This window comes from Lissotriton vulgaris, chromosome 1_1 (assembly GCF_964263255.1).
Source record: "Lissotriton vulgaris chromosome 1_1, aLisVul1.2, whole genome shotgun sequence".
Taxonomy (NCBI): Eukaryota; Metazoa; Chordata; class Amphibia; order Caudata; family Salamandridae; genus Lissotriton; species Lissotriton vulgaris.
The window spans coordinates 399,304,236-399,330,521 of NC_141685.1; the positions used below are offsets into that span (position 1 = coordinate 399,304,236).

The 26,286-nt window shown below is 45.6% G+C and overlaps 1 protein-coding gene across 1 annotated transcript in view; it reads right to left on the minus strand.

The window, feature by feature from the left end:
• The window catches only part of NDC1 (NDC1 transmembrane nucleoporin), a 245,122-nt gene that overhangs the window by 62,048 nt on the left and 156,788 nt on the right, over window positions 1-26,286 (minus strand). Inside the window, exons 13-14 of the mRNA XM_086952478.1 lie at window positions 21,228-21,343; window positions 3,434-3,484 (exon numbers count right to left, since the gene is read on the minus strand). Of these exons, the coding sequence (XP_086808604.1) occupies window positions 3,434-3,484; window positions 21,228-21,343 (167 nt within the window). The remainder of the gene's footprint in view (window positions 1-3,433; window positions 3,485-21,227; window positions 21,344-26,286) is intronic.

Sequence of the window (26,286 nt, forward strand, 5' to 3'; positions counted from 1 at the left end):
GTATCCCTATATCTAACCCTAAAATGGACACATATCCTTTAATCAGTCACTCCTACGGCAGTAGCTGTTTCCATGATAACGCTATACCATATACTCTTAAGTGCATTATAATCCTTGCGGTTATTGCCAACTTTGGTATGGCATTATCAAAACAGGAGTAAGGTGTCATACGAATTGGAATACTACCCCCTCGCCAATTCTGGCGACGGGGGTAGCATTCCACCCTTCTAGAGGGACACGACATGTATGTAACTGTGAACCCCGGTTAAAGTTAACTCGAGCCTCAGCATCACAAAATGGATGCTGCCACCACAGACACAAGTCTGACCTCCTGCTGCTGGGAGTCCTTCCAGCGAGGGAGGCTTGGACAAAGGGTTTCCTGCCTTGGGAGGTGCTAGCACCACCCCAGACAGGATTTTGTGTATTAGGTAGGACAGGGCTGAAAGGAATGAGGCATGCCTGGGGCACACAAGGTGTCCCTGTGCATACACCGGTCTAAACCAGTTCCTGGGGCACTCCAGCCCCAGAGCTGGCGCAAGACCGGACAAAGGATAGGGGGTGTAACCACCCCCCTTCCTGGTCCCACCCAGAGGAGGGACCTAGTCGTAGTACAGCCCCCTTTAGCTGGATAAAGGTAGGAGCTGGTCCCATTCCAAATTAGATTATCCTGAACAACTTTACAAGAAGAAACTCTGGACTTCGACGTTCTGCTCCACAGAAGACTGAAGAAATCTCCCTTGTGGGCAAGGAGTGTCCACCCTGCACAAGCAGGCACCATCAGCGTCCAGCGGCTTCCTTTTGTTGTCTTCCTTCAAGGATCCAGACTTCAGAGCCCGACAAGACCCGGATTCCCAGACCTCTCCGACCTCTACCTACATATGCAGCACAGCGGAGATCCGTGGGTGCGACGAGACACGTGGGACCGGCCATCTTGAAAGAAGCAGCACTTCGCTCCAGCACGACTTCTGAGGTAACCTCGTCCAAGTGCTTTGGGGATTGAGAAGCCTCGACCCGAGCAGCTCCTGCACCGAAGACCAGCCCTCCAGCATCCAAGAGATCTGCGTGGGGCCCTTCTGCCTGTTTGCTGCTCGACGCGTTGTCTGGTCACTTGCCGGCTGGCTAGTGACCTCCTAGACGACGAACCTTGAAATCTTCACTGCTGGTCTGGTTGCTCCAGACTGGCCCTTTCTCCCTTCCAAAAGAGGAACACCCCGGACCCTCCCGGTCCACTCCAGATGCAGTTTCCACTCACCGCGTGGGTTGCTTTTGCCAAGGCCTGTTGACTCCAAATCCGACACCGCCGACAGCGAGAGCCTGCGTGGGACAGCTCGTGCCTCCATCCTGGTCGTCGAAGACACCACCTGGTCCACGTGGCTGCAGAGACAAGCGTCCACCCTCACCTGATCGCGACGACGACATCTGGTTCCACTCCTGGTTCCACTCCAGTCACTGGCTAGTGACTTTGAACATTGTCCCCTCTGCTTTCAGGTTCTTCTCTTCACTGATCCACCCTTGGATCACACCGGACATCTTCCTCCTGATCGCCTGCAGCATCTTTTCTTCCAGGCTCCATAGACTTCAAAGCCGGAACCCGACACGACTTGGCACCTATGCACCCGCAGCCTGTGGGTGAGGTAACACGAGCATTTCGGTGCTCAAGGGTAGCTTGACTCTCCTAGTGTCCAGTTCCACAGTCGTTTTAGCTCTACCTAGTCAGATTGTCCATACTCACCTTTTTCTTGAACTCTACTGCCCATAGGCATTGTTACGCATCTCGAGTGTGAGTTCACACTCTGCACACGCGTTCCGTGGGCCTCCTATTACCTACCTAGAGTTAGTATAGCGTGGTCCCAGCGATCCTACAGCCTCTGGACAGCTCCATTCCTTTTATCGACTTTCACATTCCACTTACTTAGTATATGGTTTGTCGTGCCCCTGGGGCACCATTGTAAATTGTGCAACTTAATTGTATTTTTCCTAAGAGATTGTCATGTGCTTAGCCCTCTGATCTCATAAAGAGTTCAGAGGTGTATGTTAGTTAATAAATATCTTGTTTATTTTCATAACAACCTGTGTGGTGTCCTTTCACTTGGTATTCGAGGGGTTATATGCGGTAAAACAGCTGGCTTCACATGCCAAAAGAGTTTAGCCTAAGACTGCTTTGTCCATGCTACCATTAGGATAGCTGGTCTATAAGGTTGACTTACAACCAATCACCATAAGGGTTTTTTGGACTGATATATGATGCTCACTAGTTCTAGTGATCACCTTGTATCAGGCCAACTTCTCACAATTTCCACCATTCACGATTTAATGCAGGCGTCCAAGAGGACTCAGTACACTAAGGCCTGACTAGAACGGCAAGGCGAGTTGGGGATAGTGTTGGAAGACAGCACTTGGAGGCATTATTGTGAGGCGAGGAGGCATTATTGTGAGGTGACGAAGCATGTCTTTCTCAGTGCCAGATATCGCCTTATACACTTTAAATTCCCCAACAGGGTCTATTACACTCTGGAGAGGTTATATTGTTATTGCCTCAAGGCCTCAGCAGCTTCCTTCCGCTGTGGGATGGAGAATGCTGGGTTCCTGCACGTAAGTTGGCAGTGTCCACAGGTTGCTGTGTTTTGGGATGAGATCATTAGTACACTTAACGAGGTCACAGGGCTCACAATAACGTGAGAACTGTTGCTCACTTTATTGGGTTATACCAAAAAGCTCAAAAAAGAGGTCAGACGTCTGGTGGCTATGGGTTTGCTGCTTGCCAAACGAAGAATAGCAATATGTTGGGCCAAGGGCCCAGCTCCGAAATTAAAGGATTGGTCCAGGGATATGCTATATTGCAATACGAAATTTACAATGAGATGCTTCCTTCTCAGTCGCCCTAAAAATATATGGGGGCTATACCAACAGTATTTGGAGGGTAAGGAAAGTGGGGAGGCGGAAGGGAATGATGCAGATTAGGCTCCGATAATTGTCATCTTGTTTTCTCTCTCAACTATGGAGCAAATGGCGATGGGGAAGAGGGGTTGTGCCCCGTGTAATTGCCGAAGTAGCATTTATCTTATATGTATCCTGTATATATCGTGGTGTCTGCCTATGGAGAACCACCACACAGACATATGTGCATGTTATATCAAAATCTGCTATGTATTGATGCGAATGACTGCCATTATTGTTGTATACTGTCATGTACTAATGATTATCTGTAAAAACCTTTAAAAAATGTAAAAAAATATTCTCATGTATATTTTCTACATGTAGCATCTCTTGAAGTGAAGCACCAAGATCACGCTTGAGGAAACCAAAAACTTAAAAAATGGGGTCTTGAATAAAAGTACGAGCAAAGCTAAAAAAAATAAAATAAAAATAAAAAGACATAAATGTGGAAACCATACCACACACAATACCCCATTTGCAGTTGTATAACACTTACCTTACTAAATAAATACATGACCAGCATTCGCCTAGACAAGAAAGCTTTAACCTAAAATTGAAAAGAATAAAAAACTGTCACCTTACTAAATAAATACATGACCATCATTCGCCTAGACAAGAAAGCTTTAACCTAAAATTGAAAAGAATAAAAAACTGTCAACTTACTCTTAAAGTAGAAATTATTTTCATTTCTTCTATTAATACATTTATACAGATTTAGATATTATATGTGATTGCTTTAATTTCTACCAATCAAATGCAAGCACAACACAATTCTGTGAAAGTGCAGTCTAAATGCAGTTGCTTTCCTATATATTTAATGTGTGAGGGTGCATGTGTGCACATATGTTTATGAAAGTCAAAGGAATAAAGACTCGCCTACGAACTGATTTACATTACCAAATAGTAGTACTTTGAACCATTTTGGTAGGCACGACTACCAAGTGAGCAGTTTAAAGTGTGAGGGCAAGAGGTGCAAAGTTCAACTCTCTCCAAGCCCCACACAAATGCCCCCATAGAATCCTCAATCCTTATTTAATTATAAGCAAAGTTAGCGGGGAGTACTATGGCAGTAGCATAACCACTTAAAAATGCAGCAGAAATGATCTTACTATTAAGGTTTCAGCGATGTGCTCTAGTCCTCCGCAACTCTTGCGACATGCAGGTCAGAGTAAGCTTATATATTTTTGTCCGACCAGGTGTATGGTTCAAAGTTATACTTTAAACGGATGACACCTCCAGACAAAAAGAGCATTACTGCACAAGAGCCCCTATTTGTTCCCCCATTTAAAAAAATTAAATAGAAAAACCATGGTATTGTGAGTAAAAATAAGCCCTTGTTTGTCTAGAACTTGTTAGAATTCTTATGGAACAATGTGAATGCCTATGAGCGCTTTTAAGATGAAGAGGAGAATAAAGGCCAATGCCAAACTTTTATACGTAAAGACTATGCAGTCAAAACTATTAATTTCTGGAGAATAGGACCATTCACATCCACCATGGTTGTGACTAGGACTTTCCCTCACTTATGGGGAAGGAATCAGCTCTACCTTGTAGTATCAAAATGACTTGATTAGGAAAACACTAGCTAAATAGGGATTTTTGCTCACAAACATTTTACATCAGTTTTTAACAAATATAAAAATTCATTGGCTGGCTAAGAAGGTCAGGTAATTTATTTCTGAGTGCCCATATTGGAGTAGTTGAAAAACAGCTTGAGCAAGTTTTGCACCAAAGATACAAACAAGTACATATGACAGATGGTGCTGGTAAACAGTTACATATTGAATTGAAATATGCTACAATTTAGAAACCATACATATTAAAAGGGAATGGATAAATAAAATGTTAAACAATGTAAAGCTTTCATAGACTTTTCTGTTTGCATTGACAACTGTGACTTCATTTTTATATTTGCTTAAAGCACACTCAATTGATAAATCAATTATTGCACATTGTAAATACACTAGCATTTTATTATTCTATGTTGTACAATTAGCCTAATGTAGCCTCGTGCTGAATTTGGCACAACGAAGCAAGAGCTGCAGATTGTCAAGCCATCCTTTGTTAGTAGCACATTCACCTCACTAGAAAAGAAAAACATTTCAGCTATTGAGGCGAGAGTGCCCTTAGTCTCACCCCTCCGTGAGTCAACCGCTCATTTGATTTCTACCAGAAGTGTGGTGACAATACCAACAAAGTAATCCGAGTGAGCCTCTATTTGAGTAGGGCAGTCGGATGCATGGGATCTATGAATGACAGTAATGCTGGAGAACTATAGTTAAAGGTAAGTACATTTTTTCTTCTCCAGCATTAGACTTTTCATAGATCCACATACTTGTATCAGATAGGCAGTAAGCATTGACAATTCATTCAATCACTATGTGGAAGGTGTGCTGAAATGGGCTCCTATAATGAAAGGCAGTAGTGCTTTGTGAAGGTGTGTCAATTCCTCTATGTAGTTGCACAGCAGGTATCCACCAGACTTCCTCCAGCGTAAAACACTGTCATAGTTGCCATGACTTGTAGAGCGGACCCTGTCTGTACTTCTAAGTGGTCTTCTTGCTTAAGTATGGCATAACACATTTGTTGGCGTGACCCATCTGAAAACTGGGATGTCATTTCTCGGATTAGCGAAAAAAACTAGTATCTGGTTTAACTTTTTATATTTTATGTGTGCTTTGTGAATTGGCTCAAATGGACTTCTCATTATTCGTCTAAAACGCTGCTTTGAGTTCCCACTTTATTGGAGATATTACTGTCGTGGGGAAGCTCTGAAGAGAACCTTCAGAAAGTGATAAGTCTTTGTAGACACATGGATGGGTTTCCTGGAGATAGTATATATCTCCATATAGCACAACCGTGAACTTTTATAGATGTTGTCTCAGTCCTGAGCAAACTAACAAATAAGGGGTGGGGTTACAAATAAACTGATGTAGCCCTTTTGAAGAACAACAAACATATCCATTTTGACAAATAGGTAGTTTGTAGAATGTGCCCTGGCTTGCGCCAGGATATTTCAGAAGTGAACAAGGATAACAAAGTTGTAGTAATCACTAAATTCAGGAGCCAGGTCGATAAACTCAGATTATTGTCTCTGATGTAGGATCTGCATATTGCAAAAACAACAAGTGATGGACCGAATGTGGATCAATGTCACACATTCCCCCAGTCAAAAGATCTGGGCCCAAATCCATCGTTTTTTTGCACTCCACACCACCCTGGGTTAGACAATGGCGATATGCAAATCAGCTCTGACCCTCTTGCCCCATGGGAACAGTCCAGTCCGAACTACAAAAGCCATGTCCTTCCCATAACGGAATCAAGCATCCGAGGACCGGACCGGTTTCGAGGTAACACCTCTCATCAGCCCGGCTAGCTTGACTCCAAGTGGTGTGGAGTGCCTGGGACCCACATCTGGGCATCCCCAGCGCACTTAGGGCGGCAATTGCAAAAACAACAAGTGATGGACCGAATGTGGATCAATGTCACACATTCCCCCAGTCAAAAGATCTGGGCCCAAATCCATCGTTTTTTTGCACTTCACACCACTCTGGGTTAGACAATGGCGATATGCAAATCAGCTCTGCAGAATGTTCTTGAAGGTGGGCATCTATACTTAAATCAATGCACCAGAGTTTATTACAAAGTGTCACTGAGGCAGAGGAAGGATAAAGATATTCTACCATGGGCGTGCCTCCTTCATTTTAAGTGACCCTTATGTGGTCATTGAAAAAACCTTTCGCTTAAGACCAGTGATTGTCCAATTCTTCTTTGATTAGTTGCAGTCTCAATGGACAGAATGGTATTACTTCTACTCAGACAGAGATCATTCTAACAAAGCGTTTCAGAAGACATGCTTTAACATGAAATTACTTCTATAGTCGTTTTGCCAATGCTCTGAAAGCAGTTGGTCTGTCCCGCAAAGGGTATGCTTTTTGCCCTGACCATATCTATTAAAGCACCCAGAAACTTAATTTTTTTGTGTTGGTTGCAAGAAGGACTTGCTCTGGAGGATCCAAGGTTAAATGGGAGCATGTTGAATTGAAAATGGGGACAAGACACTTCTGAAGAATGGAGGTTTGCGGTATAGGAAAATGCATCCTTGAGATCCAGGTATGCCATGTACTCTTTCAGACGTAGCATCAGTAACTCTTGTACGGTCTCCATTTTGAATGACTGGTTTCTTAGGAAGTCATTGAGATGGCACCAGTCAAGAACGGACCTCCACTCTACTTTCTTCTTTATTCGGAAGAATCTGCAGTAAAAGGTCACATTTGGGTGTTGCTTTAGAGCTGGCTCTATAGCTTTTCGTCCTTAGCACGAGAAACCCTGCATTCAATAGGCAGAGATGTCTGTGCTTGAACCTGGTGTTGGAGAGGTGTGCTGATGAAATCCCAAAGCATGCATTAATCGTAGTGCAGGAGAATAGTCAATGGGGCATCCTGTGTCTTATGTTTCATACTGTCCTGCTCCTCCTCCTCTACATTTGGTTGATATTTATTGTCAGTGTAGGCTGTGTGGCTGTTGTTGGTATGAGCTATAATATTAGCAATAAGACTGTGATTGGTAGGACTAGTAAGTGCCACAGTATGATTGGGCTCTTCCTCTAGTTTCCTGAAAGGGCTGAGGCCATCATTGCTGTATTACTCTAGGCAATCTTTCTGGATCAGTGTCTGCTTTATGGTTTGGAGTGCATTATCTACATGCTTCCAAACAGTGAGACTCCATAAAAAGTAATGACTAATACTCTATTTTACAACTGCGGTCTAAAAAGGAAGGAGTCTATCTTAACCAGTTTTGTCTATCAATAGGCTAGATTAGCAATATCTACCACAGAGTTAGTGAGCACTGCGGGCGCTTGTTCTTCATTGTGATGTAATGCCTTTACGTTTTGTTTTTTTCCTCTATTGGCAATAGATATGGATATTTAGTTATGTCCCATCACTTCTGGCAGTATCCTGCCCATGATTGCCACAGCGTTGGCTGCTTTGATTGACATAACTCGGTACAAAAGGGGGTGGTGATGGACTGAGCATCTGAATCAATCAAATACTCACACCCAGTCTAAAGGTCTGGGTTTAATCCATCACCGTTCTTTAGCCCACTCTGCCACCCCAGTTCAGATATGGCTATATGCAAATCAGTCTGACCCTGTGCCTCATGAGAACAGTCCAGCCCGAACTGCCAAGCCATGTCTTCCCTGGACCGGAAACAAGCTTCCGAGGACCGGTTTCTGGCATTCCAGCCGTCTTCAGCCCGGCTTGCTTGAATCCAGTGGCAAAGTGAGCAAGGGACTCACGTCTGAGCATACCCTGCCACACTTCTGGTGGACAAAAGCGGTACAAAAGGGGGTGGTGATGGACGGAGCATCTGAATCAATCAAACACTCACACCCAGTCAAAAGATTTGGGTTTAATCCACCACCGTTCTTTAGCCCACTCTGCCACCCCAGTTGAGACATGGCTGTATGCAAATCAGTCTGGCCCGGTGCCTCATGGGAACAGTCCAGCCCGAACTGCCAAGCCATGTCTTCCCTGGACCGGAAACAAGCTTCCGAGGACCGGTTTCTGGCATTCCAGCCGTCTTCAGCCCGGCTTGCTTGAATCCAGTGGCAAAGTGAGCAAGGGATTCACGTCTGAGCATACCCTGCCACACTTAAGGCGGCCAAAAGCGGTACAAAAGGGGGTGGTGATGGACGGAGCATCTGAATCAAACACTCACACCCAGCCAAAAGATCTGGGTTTAATCCATCACCGTTCTTTCAGCCCACTCTGCCACCCCAGTTCAGACATGGCTATATGCAAATCAGTCTGACCCTGTGCCTCATGGGAACTGTCCACCCCCTTTTGTGTTTTTATGAGTGTTTGGACAGATAGCCCCTGGCATGGTGACAGAAGTGCTGATTTTAGTCCTGGGTGAACACGGATAATATGTGTGCGCCATGATATAAGCCTGACTCACGAATTGCAATTTTGTTGGATCAAAAGGAGCATCTCCCATAGTGATAAAAGGCTAATTCCTATACAAGTGTTAAGTAGTATGAGCACCATTGTAACAGCATACTGTGTATGCATCAATAGGCCTTTTTAGCTGTGTTACTGTAAAGTTCCACCGCTGTGTGCTTAACTCACCTTTGGCCTACATCTCGTTAGTATGTAGTGCTGAGCAGCGTGCATGTGGTTGCATAGATGTGCTGGGTGTATGTGTGCCGTACAATACATGGAAGACTGGGTTCCATTTCGGGAGCCCTAGGGTTGACAGGAGGAGCATAGGGCGCTAGGGGATTACCTACAGACAGATGGAGTAGTTTCTTACCTGTAACTCCAGTTCTGTAGTAGGGGTATCTCTGTGATAGTCATAATCTGGGAATAGTCGCGCCCATGTGCGGGGACCCCGGAGCAATCAAAATAGTCTCTTAAGTGGTCTTCTTCTGCAGTCCTGCATAGACACTTAAGAGAAAATAAAATACAAATAATGCAGCCTGTCATTAACAAGGCTAAATTGGCCAGCACTTCATTCTGAAGTGAAAAAGGATAGCCAAATAATACAGAAATGTACACATTTTACAGAGTTGCACACATAGAGAAACTCCTCTTCACAAACATCCTTTGTCATGATAGAGAGGAAGGGTTGGACAGACAAGCCGCATAGGCTGCTATTAAGTGTCTGGAAAAGGGATACTGTGCCTTTAAGGAACCCTTCAGAGACCCTCTGTATCCCATGATGCACAGCAAAAGGCAAGTTACTTTCAGTTCTTTTTGAAGGTCTCTTAAAGCCAGGCCTGTAACATCAAGGAAAACAATGTTTCTTCCACCGGGGAGGAGGGTGGGTCGCTTATGACTGTCATAGAGATACCCCTACTACAGAACTGGAGTTACAGGTAAGAAACTACGCCTTCTGTAGTAGGGCATCTCTGTGTATACTCAATCTGTGAATAGAATGGCAAGCCCATCCCAAACAGCCAAATCCAGCGGTGGAAGAAACCTAGAAGAAAAATCCTTACTGAGCAAATAAATTACTCCGCGAAGCCTGCCCAACATGCGCATCTGTCCTGGCATCAGAATCCAGGCAGTAATGTTTAGCAAAGGTGTGGACAGATTTCCACATAGCAGCCCTACAGATGTCTGCAATGGGAAAGTTACGTAGCAAAGCCGCTGTAGCTGCTTTGCCTCTAGTTGAATGAGCTTTAGGCTTACAGCCTAGAGTCTTGTTAGCCTTCTGGTAACATAGTTGTATACAGGACACAATCCAGCTAGATATGGACTGTTTGGAGGTGGCAAAACCAGTCCTGACTGAACCGTAATTAACAAACAACTGATCTGACCTACGAATGTCTTTGGTCCTATCTAAGTAGAATTTCAACACCCGTCTCACATCCAGTGAATGAAGGGACCTCTCCGCCAGAGAGGAAGGATGTTGAAAAAACGTTGGTAAAGTGATCGTCTGATTGACATGGAAGTCAGATATCACTTTAGGGAGAAACTTAGGGTGAGTCCTCATGACAACCTTGGAAGCATGAAATACATTATAGGGTTCCTGAGAACAAAAAGCTTGAATCTCACTCACCCTGCGAGCCGATGCCACAAGTAAAGCCGCCTTCCAGGATAAGTGCTGTAACAAAGCCTTATGAATAGGTTCAAAAGGCTCCTTCTTCAATCTAGACAGTACCATATTCAGCTCCCATGGAGGCGAAGGACGCCTAATGGGGGGAAATACCTTCTTCAAACCTACCAAAAAATCTTTAATAATTTGGAAAAAGGAAGTTTGTGAAGGGCATTTCCTATACGCAGTTAATGCTGCGAGGTGAACCTTGGGATCAGCATTCTTGGACGTGCAACAAATGCAGAATCTCTTCCACTTGTAGGCGTAGAAAGTCCTTGTAGACGGCCTCTTTGCCTCCTTAAGTATCTCCATGCAGTTGTCCGGCAGGTTTAATTGTCCATACTGCACTAGCTCAGGAGTCATGCTGCCAAACTCAACGATGAGAGGTTGGGGTTCACCATCTGCCCCCCGAACTTCATGAGCAGGTCCGGCTGAGATGGAAGCCGCAGATGGGGCTGAAGAGACGGGTGGAGCAGGTCGGTGAACCACCACTGTCGAGGCCACTGGGAGCAATGAGGATCATCCGCGCCCTGGATTGGGACAGCTTGATCAGCACTGCTGGAATCAGGGGAAATGGGTGGAAAAGCGTACATAAAGCTGTTCGACCAGCTGAGTCATAGTGCATTCCCCAGAGTCCCCGGTTGGTAAAACCTGGAGTCGAAGTCTCGGCATTTGCTGTTGTCGGCGGTGGCGAACAGATCTATTTCTGGAGCGCCCCATCTTGCGAAGATGTTTCCTAAACCTCGTCGTTCAGGACCCATTCGTGATTTTTCGGAACGAGCCTGCTGAGTGAGTCTGCCTGAGCATTCTGCACACCTGGTAGATGGGTAGCCGTTATCATCAGTCCTCTGGCTAACAGCCAGTGCCACATCGCTTGCACTTCCTGAGACCGTGTGCGCGATCTCGAGCCCCCCTGCTTGTTGAGGTAATACATCGCTGTCGTGTTGTCAGTCTGTACAAGCAGGGAGCTGGTCCGGAAGGACGGATGAAAGGCTTTCAGCGCCAAATGAACAGCTCGGAGTTCCAGAAAATTGATGTGATACGTGGTTTACGCCCGAGACCACATTCCTTGAATCTGAAGATGGTCCGAATGCGCTCCCCAGCCCTGGAGAGAAGCATCCGTCACAATAGTCTGTGTAGGAATGTCCTTGTGGAATGGAACTCCCTTGAGGCGATTCCCTGCCGAACACCACCACTTCAGGGACTGCTGAGCACGTTGAGACAGTTGGATCCTGTCCTCCCAGCTCCCTCGTTTCTGGTCCCATTTTCTGGTCCCATTGATCCTCCAGACATTTCTGCAGCGGCCTCATGTGGAGGGAGACAGATGCAAGAAGCCATCGACCCCAGGAGAGAAGACATCGTCCTCACAGGACACATGATTGCCCTGAGAGTATCGATGGAGGCTCCCAAGTACTGCAGACACTGAACAGGAGTCCGGACAGACTTGGACATATGGATGTGCAGACCCAGTTGGTCAACAGAACAGCCGTCCTGTTGAAATGCAGTTGTGCTTCCTGGAAGGTGGATGCTTTAATCAACCAGTCGTCCAGGTATGGGTAGATAAACATCTTGTTCTTCCTCAGGTGCGCTGTCACCACTGCCATGCACTTTGAAAACGTCCTGGGTGCAGACTTCAGACCTAACTGAAGTACGGTGTACTGATAGTGGTTGGTGCAGACTAGGAAGCGCAGGAACTTCTGATGCTTCTGTTCAATGGGAACGTGGAAGTACGCGTCCTGCATACCTATTGCACAAAGCCAGTCTCCCCGATGCAGCTGAGGATAAATCTGGTGCAAAGACAGCATGCTAAATTTTTCCCTGCAAATCCATATGTTTGCTTGTCGCAAATCCAGAATGGGCCTGAACTAGTTTTTGTTCTTTTTGCGCACAAGAAAGAACCTTGAGTATAGACCCTTTTCTCTTTGAGATGGAGGGACGTCTTATATTGCCCTTTTTCTTAACAGGGAATTGGCCTCCGCTTGGATTTCGAGCAGCTGGTACTGTGAGCAAACCAGTGGAATAGCTGGAGGGCTCAGAAAACGTAGACTGGATCCATTGCAAACAATATTCAGTACCCACTTGTCCTGAGTAATTTTTCTCTACTCTGCCAGGTAGTTCTGCAGGCGTGCCCGTCTGCGCCCTTATGGGCCCCGGGGCCATACCCCCTGGCCAAATTGCGCGATCTTTAATCACCTACCATGCAACTCAATTATTAGCCTTGAAACCTACGAGGACTCATTCAGCTGCCTCGTTTGATATGCTTGGCCAGTTTCCTCAAAGCTGCCCTCATTGTTCTTTCTGCCTCGATGTACCTCAGCTTTGTAGCAGCCTAGCACTTCGGACCACCACTCCTACTCTCTCAAGCTACATGTTTCTCAGCTTGAATTGTCGGTCACTGCCCAAGCATAAGCGTGAGATCTTTGATCTCCTAGCTGATAAAGCCCCGGACGCTCTTTTTATTACTGAAACATGGCTCCATGAAGCTCTGGCCCTGACATCGCCGAAGCCCTTCCTGCTGAGTATGCTATAGTTAGGAGTGATCGTACTAAGAAAGTGGGGGGCGGTGTGGCAATCATTTTTAAGAAAAAGTTTCAATGCCAATCTGATCCGGTTTATTTAGGCAACTGTGAGGCATTGCATTTTAAGCTTGCCCTAAATTTTAAAACCACCCTTACGGGACTGTTAGTATACCGGCCCCCGTGATCTGCTAATTCCTGGCAATCTCAATTCTCAGAATTTATTGCATCTATCCTTACACTATCCAGCAACTTTCTAATTGTTGGTGATCTAAATGTTCACTTAGAGGATCCCATGGACAGCATAGCCGGCAATCTTATAGCTGACTTTGTCTCCATGAATTTCACTTTACAGAACAATGGCCCCACCCATAAAGGTGGCCATTTCTTGGATCCTATCTTTTCCAATATTACTCATCTAGATTGCCTGCCGGCATCACCGGTTCATTGGTCTGACCACTTTATCAAGTTCACTGTGGCAATTAATGAAGCAATACTAACTCACAAACCTCCAGCGATTATTAGGAAGAGAGATTGGAAAAAACTCGATACTGCAGTTTTTAACACAACCTTGGCTGATCTTGCGCCTACATACCTACTTGGTATAGGCGATATGGAAATTGTGGCCAGCTCTGTGAATTCCTGGCTTTCTGAAGCTATTAATATCTGTCTTCCTCCGGTCCAAAAGAAGGGTACCACTCACAAATCTCCCGCACCTTGGTTTAATGAGACACTTCGTATTCACAAATCCCAATGTAAAAAGTTGGAGCGGGTTTGGAGAAGGGATTATTCCATCTCAGCTGGTCTCATCCACAAAATCGAACTGAAACTATCACAAGAAGTGTGCACATACCAGGGCTATCTATGTAAACAAAACAATTACCAAAGCAATTAACAAATCCAAAGTACTGTTTAGTGTGGTTAGAGACCTCGCTGGCTCGAAGACTACTGCGGTATTCCCTCCTCTATCTAGCAGCAAATGTGATGAACTAGCCCAATACTTTACCTCTAAAATAGAGAATATCTACCAGGATATCTCTGCTCAAGATGGCAACAATGTTATAACGAGTCCTTCTTTTATTACGGGGAAGTGTGCTGATCTCTTATCGCCACCTTTGGCAGCACCTCTACCTTCTGCTTCTCTATTGTCCTGGCCTGATCTTTGCCCTTCAACTCTCCTGGAGATCCTAAGCAAGATCAAGTCTGGCTCTCCAATTGATCATTTACCCGATATTACGCGCCCTAGATTTTACTCAACTTTCAAATATCTGCACTCTCCTTAACCACTCACTCACTTCGGCCACTGTACCTAGTTGCTGGAAACACGCAATGGTCACCCCGCTATTAAAAAAAAACTACTGTGGACCCAATTGATGTTACTAATTTCTGTCCAATCTCGTTACTACCCGCATTTTCCAAAATCCTTGAAAGGCATATTCATCTGCATCTGTTAAAATTCGTGGCAACAAACAATCTTTTACATTCTTCCCAGTCCGTTTTCCGGCCGGGTTTCTCTACAGAAACCACCCTCCTAGGATTCACAGAAAATCTCCGCCTGCTACTGGATCGAGGTGAAACGGCTGCACTGATACTACTTGATCTCAGTGCAGCATTTGATACTGTCTCGCACAGTATTCTTCTTAACAACTTAGCTTCATTTGGTATTGGGGGCAAAGCTTTGGACTGGCTTATATCCTTCCTCACGGACCGTACCTTCCAAATCTTTTCTGATACTTCTTCTTCTAATACGTATTTGTCCCCTCAAGGTGTGCCCCAGGTTTCTACCCTCAGTCCTCTTCTTTTCAATCTTTACGTTACTCCTTTGGCCCACATTGCTCAAAATTCTGGGTTGAATTTATTCACGTATGCGGATGATTCCCAAATTGTTTTTACCTTATCCCAAGCTGACCCTACCTCTCCCTCCCTACTTCAATCGGGTCTCAGTAAAATTTCTTGCTGGATGAACCGTAATTTTCTTAAATTGAATAGCGGAAAGACAGAGGTTCTGGTTCTTGGAAATAAACCCGACCTCTGGAGCCCGAGGCACTGGCCTTCTGCCATGGGCTCATTACCTACCCCGGTACAACGAGTGCGTAATCTTGGGGTGCTTATTGATAGAGGCTTATCCATGAAAGATCATGCCAACAAAGTTGCAGCCATCTGTTTTATCATCTTACGGTGGCTGAGGAAAATGTTTTGGATATTACCTTCCAACACCCCGGGAGATCCGTGGTGAGTGCCTTGGTGACCTCTAGGTTGGACTACAGCAACGTGCTCTACCTGGGGTCCACCAAGGCGGTCACACGTCATCTTCGATTGGTCCAAAATGCTGCCGCCCGGCTTCTAATGTGGTGGTCGGAAACGCGATCACATCACTGAGCGCCTGAGGGAGCTTCATTGGCTCCACTTTGATAGTCGCGTAAAATTTAAGGCACTGTGCTTTATGCACAAGATTAAAACTGGAGTTGCCCCCCTGTATCTGCAGGCCTTAACTATTCCTTATACCCCAGCCCGCCTACTCCATTCTTCGTCTCAACACCTCTTTTGCATACCGAAGTTTAGACTTTCGAGAATGGGCAGAGACTCCTTCTCAACTTTGGGACCCAGACTATGGAATTCACTTTCCTTGAACATGCGGATTGAGAACTGCCACATCCGTTTCCGCAGAGCCGTTAAAACCTGGCTCTTTGACCAATAACCTCCTGGACTGTTTTTTGCTGCACTTGTCTTTCAGCGCCGGGAAACCCTTATGGGTAGCTGTCGCGCTTTATAAATTTAATAAATAAATAAATAAATACATACATACATTCTGAATGCTTCCCCTCACCGGAGTGGGTAACAGAAGATTGGGAAGTAATCCCTCCGGGCTTGAACCCAGCTGGGCCCTTATTCCCCAATGTGGACTGTTGGTTGCCTCTGCCCCTCTGATGCCTTTGGAAGGGCTGCCTCTGATATTGTTGTTGCTGCTGTTGCTGCTGCCCAGCCTGGCGACCCTGCCCGCGTTGGAACCGCTAGGAGGAATAGCGGCGTTGGTAGGGACGGAAAGTCTTCCGCTGTTTCTTGGGCTTCTCCAAGCCCACAGCCTTGAGTTTCTCGACTTTCACTTTCATGCGAGCCATTTCCTCCTCCACATGGGTCCCATAGAGCGTGGAAACCGAAAAGGGAAGGTTGGCAATCCGCTGCTGCGCTTCCGGCTTCAGGGAGGTAAGCCGTAGCCAGGCGTGCCGCCTCAAAGTCACCCTGTGACAGTATCCATGGGCTGCTAGGAAATATGTGTCTGCAGCCGCACTGATGATTTGGTTTGACACCATCATACCTTCATTAACAACCTCCTGAAAGTCCTCACGTTTGTCTCTCGGGAAGAGGTCAATAAATTGCTGGAGAGACTCCCACAAGGAGCAGTCATAGAGACTTAAAGGGCAGTCGAACTTGCTACCTTCATGGAAGTGGATGCCGTACCGCAGACCTTCCTCCCAGCTGAGTCCAGTCTTCCGCTCGCTTTGTCCGGTGGCACCGTAGACTATGGAGCCGTAGAGAGCTGTTTCTTTGCTGCAGCCACTATCACAGAGTACGGAGGAGGATCCGTCCGCAGAAATGCGAGGTCCGAGTCCAAGGGCCTGTATTTCTTCTGAAGTTGAGATGGAGCGGACTTCGCAGAGGCAAGCGTCAGAAAAAGTTCCATAGCCGGTTGCTCCAAACCAGGCACTAGAGGAAGTAGGGGACGTGAGTTGCTTCCGTTGCAGTGTCTCGAAGATCACAGAAGTGGAATGGGTAGGCGCTGTCAGCACAATCCCCAACTTAGCCGCTCCCCTTATCAACACATTGTGAAAGATAGCGATGTCATCAACTGGAGACACCCTCGTGGGAGTAGAGTCCGATAAGGTTGGCGAATATCTCCCACCACTAGAGGAATCTGTGTCCCTAGTGAATCTGTAGCGTGATCTCTCCCTGTGGCGACGATGTCAAGACCTTGTGGAGTACCTGTGCCGGCTACGAGAACGATATCGCTGTCTGAAGTGAGATCTCTGCCTTCTGGGCACAGGTGGCATCACCAGCACCGGTGGCTGAGGTGGCGGTGGTCTGGGTGGAGCAGGAGGAGGAGGCGGTGGCAGTGGCGGAGGAGGTGGAGGAGTCGGAATCAGAGGCCGTGGAGGCAAAAGATGTGGAACCAAATCTGGCCCATCCCCAGAGACGTAGTTGGTGAATAGGTCCTGGAGTATTCTGAGTCTGGTGAACAAGACACACTCCTCTTACGGGCCGGCCTTGAAGAAGGTGCCCTGGAGACCGTGTCCCCTGATGGAGATCGTCTGCGCCACTCCGACCTAGAGCTGCCAGTTGTAGTAATGCGGACCACCGAGTGTGATCTGCTCCTGGAAGGAGTCCTCTTCGTTGACATCTACTTTCTCCTCGACGTCTATCTCCTTGACGTCCACGGCGGAGATCTCCTTCTCGACTCTGACCTGCACGTCGACGGCGAGCGGTGGTGTCGCCTCGACGGTGAGCGCTGATGCCTTCGGGACTCCGATCGACGACGATGATTATGCATCAACGTCTGCGAAGTCCTCGAGGCCGACCTTGTCAGAGGTCTCGACGTCCTTCCCCTCGACGCCGAGCGTCTACGTCGTTTAGCCCCAGAGCCCTGGGTCGACAGAGAACATATCGTCGTCATACCTTTAGACTTCGTAGCTATGGACAGCGACCGGGACCGTTGACATTTCTGGGCCTTTTTGTGACTGGGGAGCCCCCCTGCGGCCGAATCACGGGCAGTGGAAGCAGATAGAGTCCCTCCACACCCCGAGGTCCCACCTGCATCTTGATGTCTTCTCTGCTCCAGGCCTTGAAGACAAATCTTCTCCCTTTCACGCAGGGTCCTCCTGGAGAATGACTTGCAGATGACACAGGAGTCAGGAACATGAGTAGATGGAAGACAGATTATACACACACTCTGTGAGAGTCCGACTTGGCCTTCTTCCTGCCACACTCAGGGCACTTGTCAAATAAATCTGGCATTATTACAAGACAGAGGTGGGTTAGCTGCTCAAAAAAGACAGCAAAAGGAAGAGGAAGGTCACAGACGTCGAGTGAAACACAAACTTTTCAAAAAGCTCCTAAAATTCAAGTTATACCAATAAAGGTAGAGCTCAATGCTCCAGGGTCCTCCTAGCAGGATCTGGGAAAAAAACTAAACGTTACTTGCCTTTGGCTGTGCATCATGGGATACCGAGGGTCTCTGAAGGGTTTCTTAAAGGCACGGTATCCCTTTTCAAGACACATAATGGCAGCCTATGGGGCTTGTTTGTCCAACCCTTCCTCTCTATCATGACAAAGGATTTTTGTGAAGGGGAGTTTTTTTCTATGTGTGAAACTCTGTAAAATGTGTACATTTCTATATTATTTGGCTATCCTTTTTCACTTCAGGATGACGTGCTGGCCAATGTAGCCTTTGTAATGAAAGGCTGCATTATTTGTCTTTTATTTTCTCTTAAGTGACTATGCAGGACTGCAGAAGAAGACAACTTAAGAGACTATTTTGATTGCTTAGGGCTCCCCGCACAGGGGCGGGACTATTCACAGATTATGACTATACACAGAAATCCCCTACTACAGAACTGTGGATTGCTGCATTCATGAGAGCAGGGTGGGACACCCACTGGAGGAAAGAAGAACCAGGCTCTTCTGTACACATGAAAGGGTGCTCTGATTCTGAGAGAGGTCACTCGAAACGGTACCTGGGTACATCTTAAAAAGGTTATGGGGCTGATTAATTAATCTGAAGCATGGCTGGGTCCTGGGGTAACCTTTTGATGCACATATTACTGTGGCAAACATCCAGGACTCAGACCCTAAATCACTCCCTTGGCCTGTATTGTGGGGCTATCAGATATGGAGCTGCTCCTGCTGTGACAGACTACTTTTAGACAAAGGGCGAACAGAGGAGTGAGCACTTCAAAAGGAAGCAGACCCCCACTGCTAACATCCAAGACTCAGCCCCAAATCACATTCTGGTGTCTGGAAATGGACTATAAGAAGGGGAGCCGAAGGCCCCCAAAATTGTCAACTGGCAAGCTAATTGGTCTATATGTTGGAGGAGAAGCTCTGAAAGACATCAACAGTTGTCCAGGACTTCGGGCAAAGGTCTCCCAGCTGCGTGAGGGGACATCGCCCAGGGAAATTCAAGACCATCTGCCCTGAAACACCAGTGCCGGACTGCTTTCCAAGACCAGTGTGCTCTGTGACAAAGAGGAGAGCATGTGGAGGAGGCAAGGTCAAGTGGGGATCCTGGTGAGTGAATCCCTACAGCGAGGTGTGAGAATGTGGTAGCTTCATCGAGCGGGCCACTGCCCTTGCCCAGATTCAGGTCGCCCACCATGAAGTTGCAGTGGCTGCACTGAACGGGCTGCCCTGTGTGCAAGTAAAAGTCAGCAACCATGTATGCCAGAGGGGGCTGCTGTGAAGAGTGCATTACTGCAAGGCGAAGCAAGCCATAGTGGTGCGAGGTAAAGTCCCTGACCCTTCCCCCATTACCCTGCCCCCAACTCCTCACCTGAAAGCCTTCGACTGCTCGACCCACTCTACCACTGAGACTCAAGTGCTGAAGGGGTACTTGGGACCCATGGTAGGTCAGGACCTGTAGTGGGTCGGGCCAGTGACATCTGGAGAAAAAGGCCTCTAACCCTACAGTTGGGCTCATTAGCTCGTGCTTGCCCCAGGGTCCTCTAAAAAGGGTTCTGAAAATATTCTTTTCAAGTAGCTCTTCTTGGGGATCAAAAGAGGTTGAGGCTGCCTCCTTTGCAGGAATTTTGGATTCTGAAGCCATAGATGTTTTTAATTGGCGATTGGTGCTTTTCTCTGGATGGCTGTGAACTTGACCAAATCGCATCTCCTGAAGAGGGGTTCTCTGTAGCCTTGTATTTTCTGACCCACCTCAAAAACCTTCCCTAACAGTTACGGAGGGGTTTTGCCAGCAGTGTCCTGTTAAATCTTGAGGTTCTTTGCCATATATGGCTAGGCACGTCTTGTGCAGATCATATCTAAAGACTCCGTTTTCCACAGAAGTTACATGCCGTAAAAACAAAGAAGAAAAATAGACGATGCATTTTCCAGGTCCAATCCAGTTATTTTTCCTTAATCCAGAGGTAGTGGTGGATAAACGCTATACACACGCACCCAATCAAAGGAAAGACTCAGAATGAACATTCTGAGGTAAAATGAAGACATATCTACTTTAAGTGAGAGCACTACCCAAGCAGCATGCAGTAAAAAACATCAAGTAATACGGCCTCTGAATGGGGCGAGTCTAATGTCATTGCCTGAAGTTTCGTTCTTTTAAAATAAGGTGGAAGTGCTCCTAAACTGGTAGTGTTTAGAGCCTTCATGGCAGGCGATCTCATGTACTGCTATTGTAAATTTACATTGGTACTCCCACCTCAAACGACTGGGAATGACTCAAGCATGTGACTCTATGAAAGATCTAATGCTGGATAAAAATTCCAGATTAAAGTTTCTACAAATAGACGGTTCCAACACTGTAAACTGTATACCAAAGTTCATCCTCAAATACTACTCGCCAGGCTGACCTTTCCAAACAGTTAAAAGCAGAGCTCAAAATGGAGAAATACAGTACACGTTTGCTGCTTATGCATTACACGAACCGCTCCTAGTATACGAACAAATGGAAAATAATGATGCACTAAACAATGCAGTAGAGATAATAAAGGCCCTAATACCAGAGAATCCTCAGCAAGGAAAGGGAACAAAGAAATGAGCAAAAGGATGTCTGGCCATTAGAAAAGTCTCCTCCAGTAAGGGCTATTATGCAACACTGTAGGTTCAATTGAAAAATATAGTGACTACAGGGTTGAAACCTCGCGAGGTACCTGCTGTATGAGAGTAGTATGGATGTTTTGGGGCATTTTTAAAATATCAAGTTACACTTCACCAGATGGAGTATTCACGTTTCAGTACCCAACATACACAATGTGTGAAGGGGAATAACTGTAGTGGGGTCTATATTTTCTGTTCACTTCATTTTAAATATCAACAATGATTTACGCTTTGAGGTTACCAAATGTACTCAAATAAGAAGCCGAATGTAAGAGGCATGGCTCTAATGTTACAATTCACTGCACAAACAGAAACCTCTTTAGCTAGCAAGAATGAAGCAACACATACCTGTTCCTTTTTGTTCTGAGACCACAAGTACATCGCACTTGGACGTTCTGTTTTCTGGACAGTCATGACTCTCACAGGTGAGAATTCAGATGTTTGTGAGCCATTCACTTGCATATCTGAAAGAAAACAGTTACTCCCAATAAAAACATTTTTTTTAAACAAATTCTAGTATGGATTTCCAAGGCTTCACAATTACTTTACTCAAGGTCTTCAAATAATGCCAACAACTTCTTATGGTCTTGCTAAAATGTAAAGTCTTTGGGTGTTTTCCTCCATGAAACTATGTGGCCACTTGTATACCAATGGAGGCGGTTCTGCAGCGGAAGGGAATGCAACTTAATTCTTTAGACTTTGGTGCAGAGTCTAACATAGTCAGTCTAGTATAGTCCACACTCCTTTAGGACAGTGAAGAGATTGAACAGCTGCAGTGAAATGGGTCTTTCAGGTTGCATTGTCCCTTTCAATGCATCTGATGCCAGTGCTGTGGTAAATTACTTTAACATTTTAGGATTGTGACTTCCTGTACAATAAACTTCTTTCTTGCTAGAGATGTACACAGGTTCTTCTGCCTTAAGGAGTTTAAAAAAAGGTCAGCCGTAAAGGCAGGGGTGTCATTCCAGACTAGTTTTGCAGCACTTGGTATAAACTCATAAAACATCAGTTTCCAAGTCTCTAAAGTGGAATGTCTCATTCACCATATTGAGGAATTGGTGGTATACCTTAGAGATTTAGAATTATTTTTGGCTTTTTAGGTCTGGTTTGACAGAGCAGCTGTATGAAAGAACCATTAATAAAATGTCTTTAAAATATACTGACACTGGGGCATGGGCTAGCCAAGACTGAGATGGAGTAGTCAAGTCATTCTGCTCTGGCCGTATGTTCAAAAGAGAAAGGCTATTCTGAAGAGGTTCAGTATGTCGGAGACCCCCGAGAGAGATCACAGTAGTAACGAGAAGAACAGCAGGCAATTAACTGAGCAGACCTGCTGTGGAGGCCAGGCAACATGAAATGTAAGACAAGATGACACCTGCTGTACTGAGTGAGCCACGGGGAATGGATAAGCAGCAGCCCATTCACCTACTCCCCTGATACATCCTTTTCACTTTTAGAAGTACTACCACATGAGGGTATTGAAGGGAGCTGTCAAATTGGTAACAGCTGGTGTGACGAAACTTGGAGATCGTTGTGAGACTGAGGTGCTCCTCCCCTTTGAAGAGTTTCGTGGGGCACATGACCTGGCCCCGATTAATTTGCTTCTTCACAGGGCAGTGACGTCTGCAGTCCATCGACACTGGGGGATGGGTCTATCAGAACCTTCTGATTCTAAATGCTGCCAATACCTTGTCACCTCTTCAGGGATTTTAAGGCTGTCACCTGCCTATACAGATGAATTAGAAGAGATGTCACACTACCCTTGAGCTCTCTTAGAGCCCTCTGGGAGGAGAACCTAGAGATCCTCATACCAGAGGAAGATAATAGAAAGGACCCCCAAGGCCAACAGGAATGCTGGGTTTAAGTTAATCAACTTTTACTTTCTACATAGAGCGTACCTTACCCATGGCAGAATAGACAGTTAACAATATGAGAGGCACACTGTCCAAGGTGTGTGGAAGTGGAAGAAGAGTTTCTGCATATGTTCTGGTGTTGCTTAGGAACATTGGGGAGAGATCACTCTTGTACTGAGGTTATACATAGATAGATTCCATGTACGCCCAAGTATTGCTTACTAAGCTGGTTTCCTCATACAGCCAAAATTAAAACTATAAGCAAATTTCAGGACTTAGCATTTGTTCTAGTGAAACGAGAAATTACTAGAAATTGGAAGGCCCCCAGGCAGCAACTTGGAGAAGGGAACTCGAGGGACGGACAGGCGATTATAGCATAGTCCTACTCTGTGAAGGCAGGCACAGACAATGCTCCATAAACATGGCTAGAACTTGGAAGACCCTAACAGATTCTTTAACACATCCTGGACCTCAAAACCAGAGGAAACACCTGTCACAACCTAGACCCATAAAACTTCTCCAAGATGAACCCTCCATTGAGCAAAGATGAAGAGAGATGTCTGTGTGGAACCCCGCACAAACCTGCAATCCAACCTACAGGGAAAGTGAAACACTCACTTCCAGAGCCACCTTTACATACCTATGGGGAAGTCACTAAAGCTCAGGGCAAACCTAGGGAAGGGAGGGGTGATTGGTGAGAATGTTTGCTTATGGATGGCTGATTTGCAGAGGACATGACTTTAATAATTGCAGCCAAACTAATTCATATACTATTTTTTACCAGCCATTACCACTAAATGTCGATAAAATATGAGATGGGGAGGAGAGGTCCATGTAACTGCCTGCCCCTCAATGGAAAACAGAGTGCAAACTAAGCAGCAGACAGGGGCTAGAACACCACAGACAAATAGGAGGGGACAAGGACCCTACACAGAAACTTGCCCATGGTAAACAGAGGCCTTTGAGGTGGGGCCAGTCAGAACCCATTAAAGCATCAACAGAGAAAGGTGCGGACTGGTGGAGTGCTGGTAACATTAGCACTGGAAAAGGGACGGTTGAAGATAGAGTAAGGGGTTAATTGCTCTAGGTACAAGTGAGATGCGGGGCCAGGGCCTAACAAACTTAGGAAAATACGCATTGTCCGCAGATCCAACAGCATACAGAATTACTGACTCATGTGCCCGGGGAATCGGGCGTTTAAAACAACCACTTTCTATGAAGTGGACTTAACTGACCATCTTCACATGTCGGAAAAGGTCTTAGTAAACACCTCCCCTTGGAGCCTGTGGAAAGTGTGGACACAACTAAGAGGATGAAAGACTCACAAAAAGTTTTAATGACAGTTTCTTTCAGAGATCAAAGCTGTGTTAGGCGTGGTACGCACGGACCAGAAATAAAACTTAGCTGGGATTATGAAAGATGTTGATAATCTGGGTGACAGAGTGACCTCCTTTGAATCTACACAGGATGAAAGGAGCCTAGAGCTGGAAGAACACAGAGCCTGTCTGATCACCCTGAATGAGCAGTTTGTCATTCTCCAAGAAAAGCAAGGCTACTTGGATAATCACTCCAGTTGCGGCAGGATTCCTATAGGAGGAATACTAAAAGCAATGAAGGGTTCTAACATAAAAAATATGTGAACAAGACTTGATTGAGGCGGTCCTTAACGATAATGAGAAGGCCCCTACTTGAACAGATGGCTCACAGAACAAAGGGGTGTGGGAGTCAAGACCCAAAGAAACCAGCAGACATTCTCATCTGTGAGCACCATTTTGAAAACAAGGAAGAAATTGTGAACAATGTGAAAGGGAGGGTCCATCTGCTACAATGATGTAGATACTCAGTCTTACTATAACCTATCTCCCATCACACTCCTTAAACAACAGACTTGTAGACATGCAACCACCTTCCTCAGAGACAAAGTCATTATATATTGATAGGGGCACCTCTTTCAGCTCCGCTTTGAGTGGCAGGATAAGAAATAAGCCACAAAGTCTTTGTAATTACATCCCACTTACTAAGTCTGTGTCCAGTAAGAAAGATCAAGAGACAACCCGCCAAAGGAGCCTACCCAACCTAATAGCCCAGAAAGGTGGAAAGTATTAAACCGAAGAGGTAAACATATTCCAAAGCAGAGATCCTGGCGAGACAGAGCATGTCGCTAAAACATCTTCAAAATGTCAGCCACACCAAAGCAATGATGGCCCTGAAGAGATAAGGGGACCCAAAGAAAAAAAGTAGACAAAGATGGCCAAAGGAATAAAAGAGAATAAAAGAGAGTATCTGCATAACAGGAGATTGTCAAGTTGAGCAACTTACGAAGACTTTACTAGCGGCTGAGCAGGCGAATCGGAGACTTCAACATTGACCAGCACGCTGGATATACTGGATACGTGCCAATTCAGATTGTAATGGTCCTAGGTCCACGGACAATCTGTTACAGAAGTTATTAAATGCTCACTTTAATACTACATGAGGGTATACTCCAAATGTTTTTTTAAAGGGGAGGGTTAACGGGGGGGGAATGTGAATGGCCACTCACAAACATAACGGCACATAATGGCTCTGCAGCACTATGCAGAGACAAAAGGAGAGTACACACTTTCTCAAACTATATCGTGACTTCATTAAACATTACTACTTGTGTTGGAGGTCTAAACAATCCCGAAATAGAATTATATACAAGCTCCTGCTGTTGAATACAGACGTAGGGTTGCTCTAAAAGACCCACGGTTTGCAACAGGATCAACAATGCCTTAGAACTTAAAACGTCCCCATACGATACTTCTTTACTTCTTGTCTGGTGGAAAGTAAATAGTAGGAATGGGTATCTTGATACATTGGAACGGACCCACATGGTAAAACTGGTGTCTGAAAGACACAGAAGGTCAATGGACAAAAGCTATCAGAGGGGTCCACAACAGAGACTCACTGGTACTGGAATCAATGTATGGACTCATTCAGAGCTAAAAGGAGTTCCTAAGCCAAATGGTCCAAAATATATAGGTCTGGGCCTCTGGACCTACAGTAATTTAAGGAGATTTAAAACTGTTCCTAGATGGCACGATATGGAAAACCCAGGACAAGACAAGGGAGACATTGATCATTCCTCCGGCGGGCAGAACGCAGTTGGATGTACCGAGGTTGGTAGGTGCATGGCAGGCTACACCCTCGCTGAGTATTTACTTTTTGTACCATATAGCACCACTGAGGTTTGTGGAAGTGGGGTTTTAATATCAATTTAAACAAGCATTTGCAATGCAATAGGTCTCGCAGTTACGCAAGTTTAAGCTATTGGCATTGTAAATTACAATGCTTTTTAATTATGTTTTTAAAAGGAAAACAAAAATAAAAGGCATTGTTATTTGCAATGCCAATAGCTAAAACTCACGTCAATGCGAGACCTATTGCATTGTAAATGCTTGTTACATTTAACAATCTAGTTAAAGATATGAAATTGATTTAACCGTTAATCTCTTCAAGTTGATAGTAAAAAAAGTATGAATATATATTAGCCATGTATGCAAAAGTACCTGGCATATTATTAGCCGAAC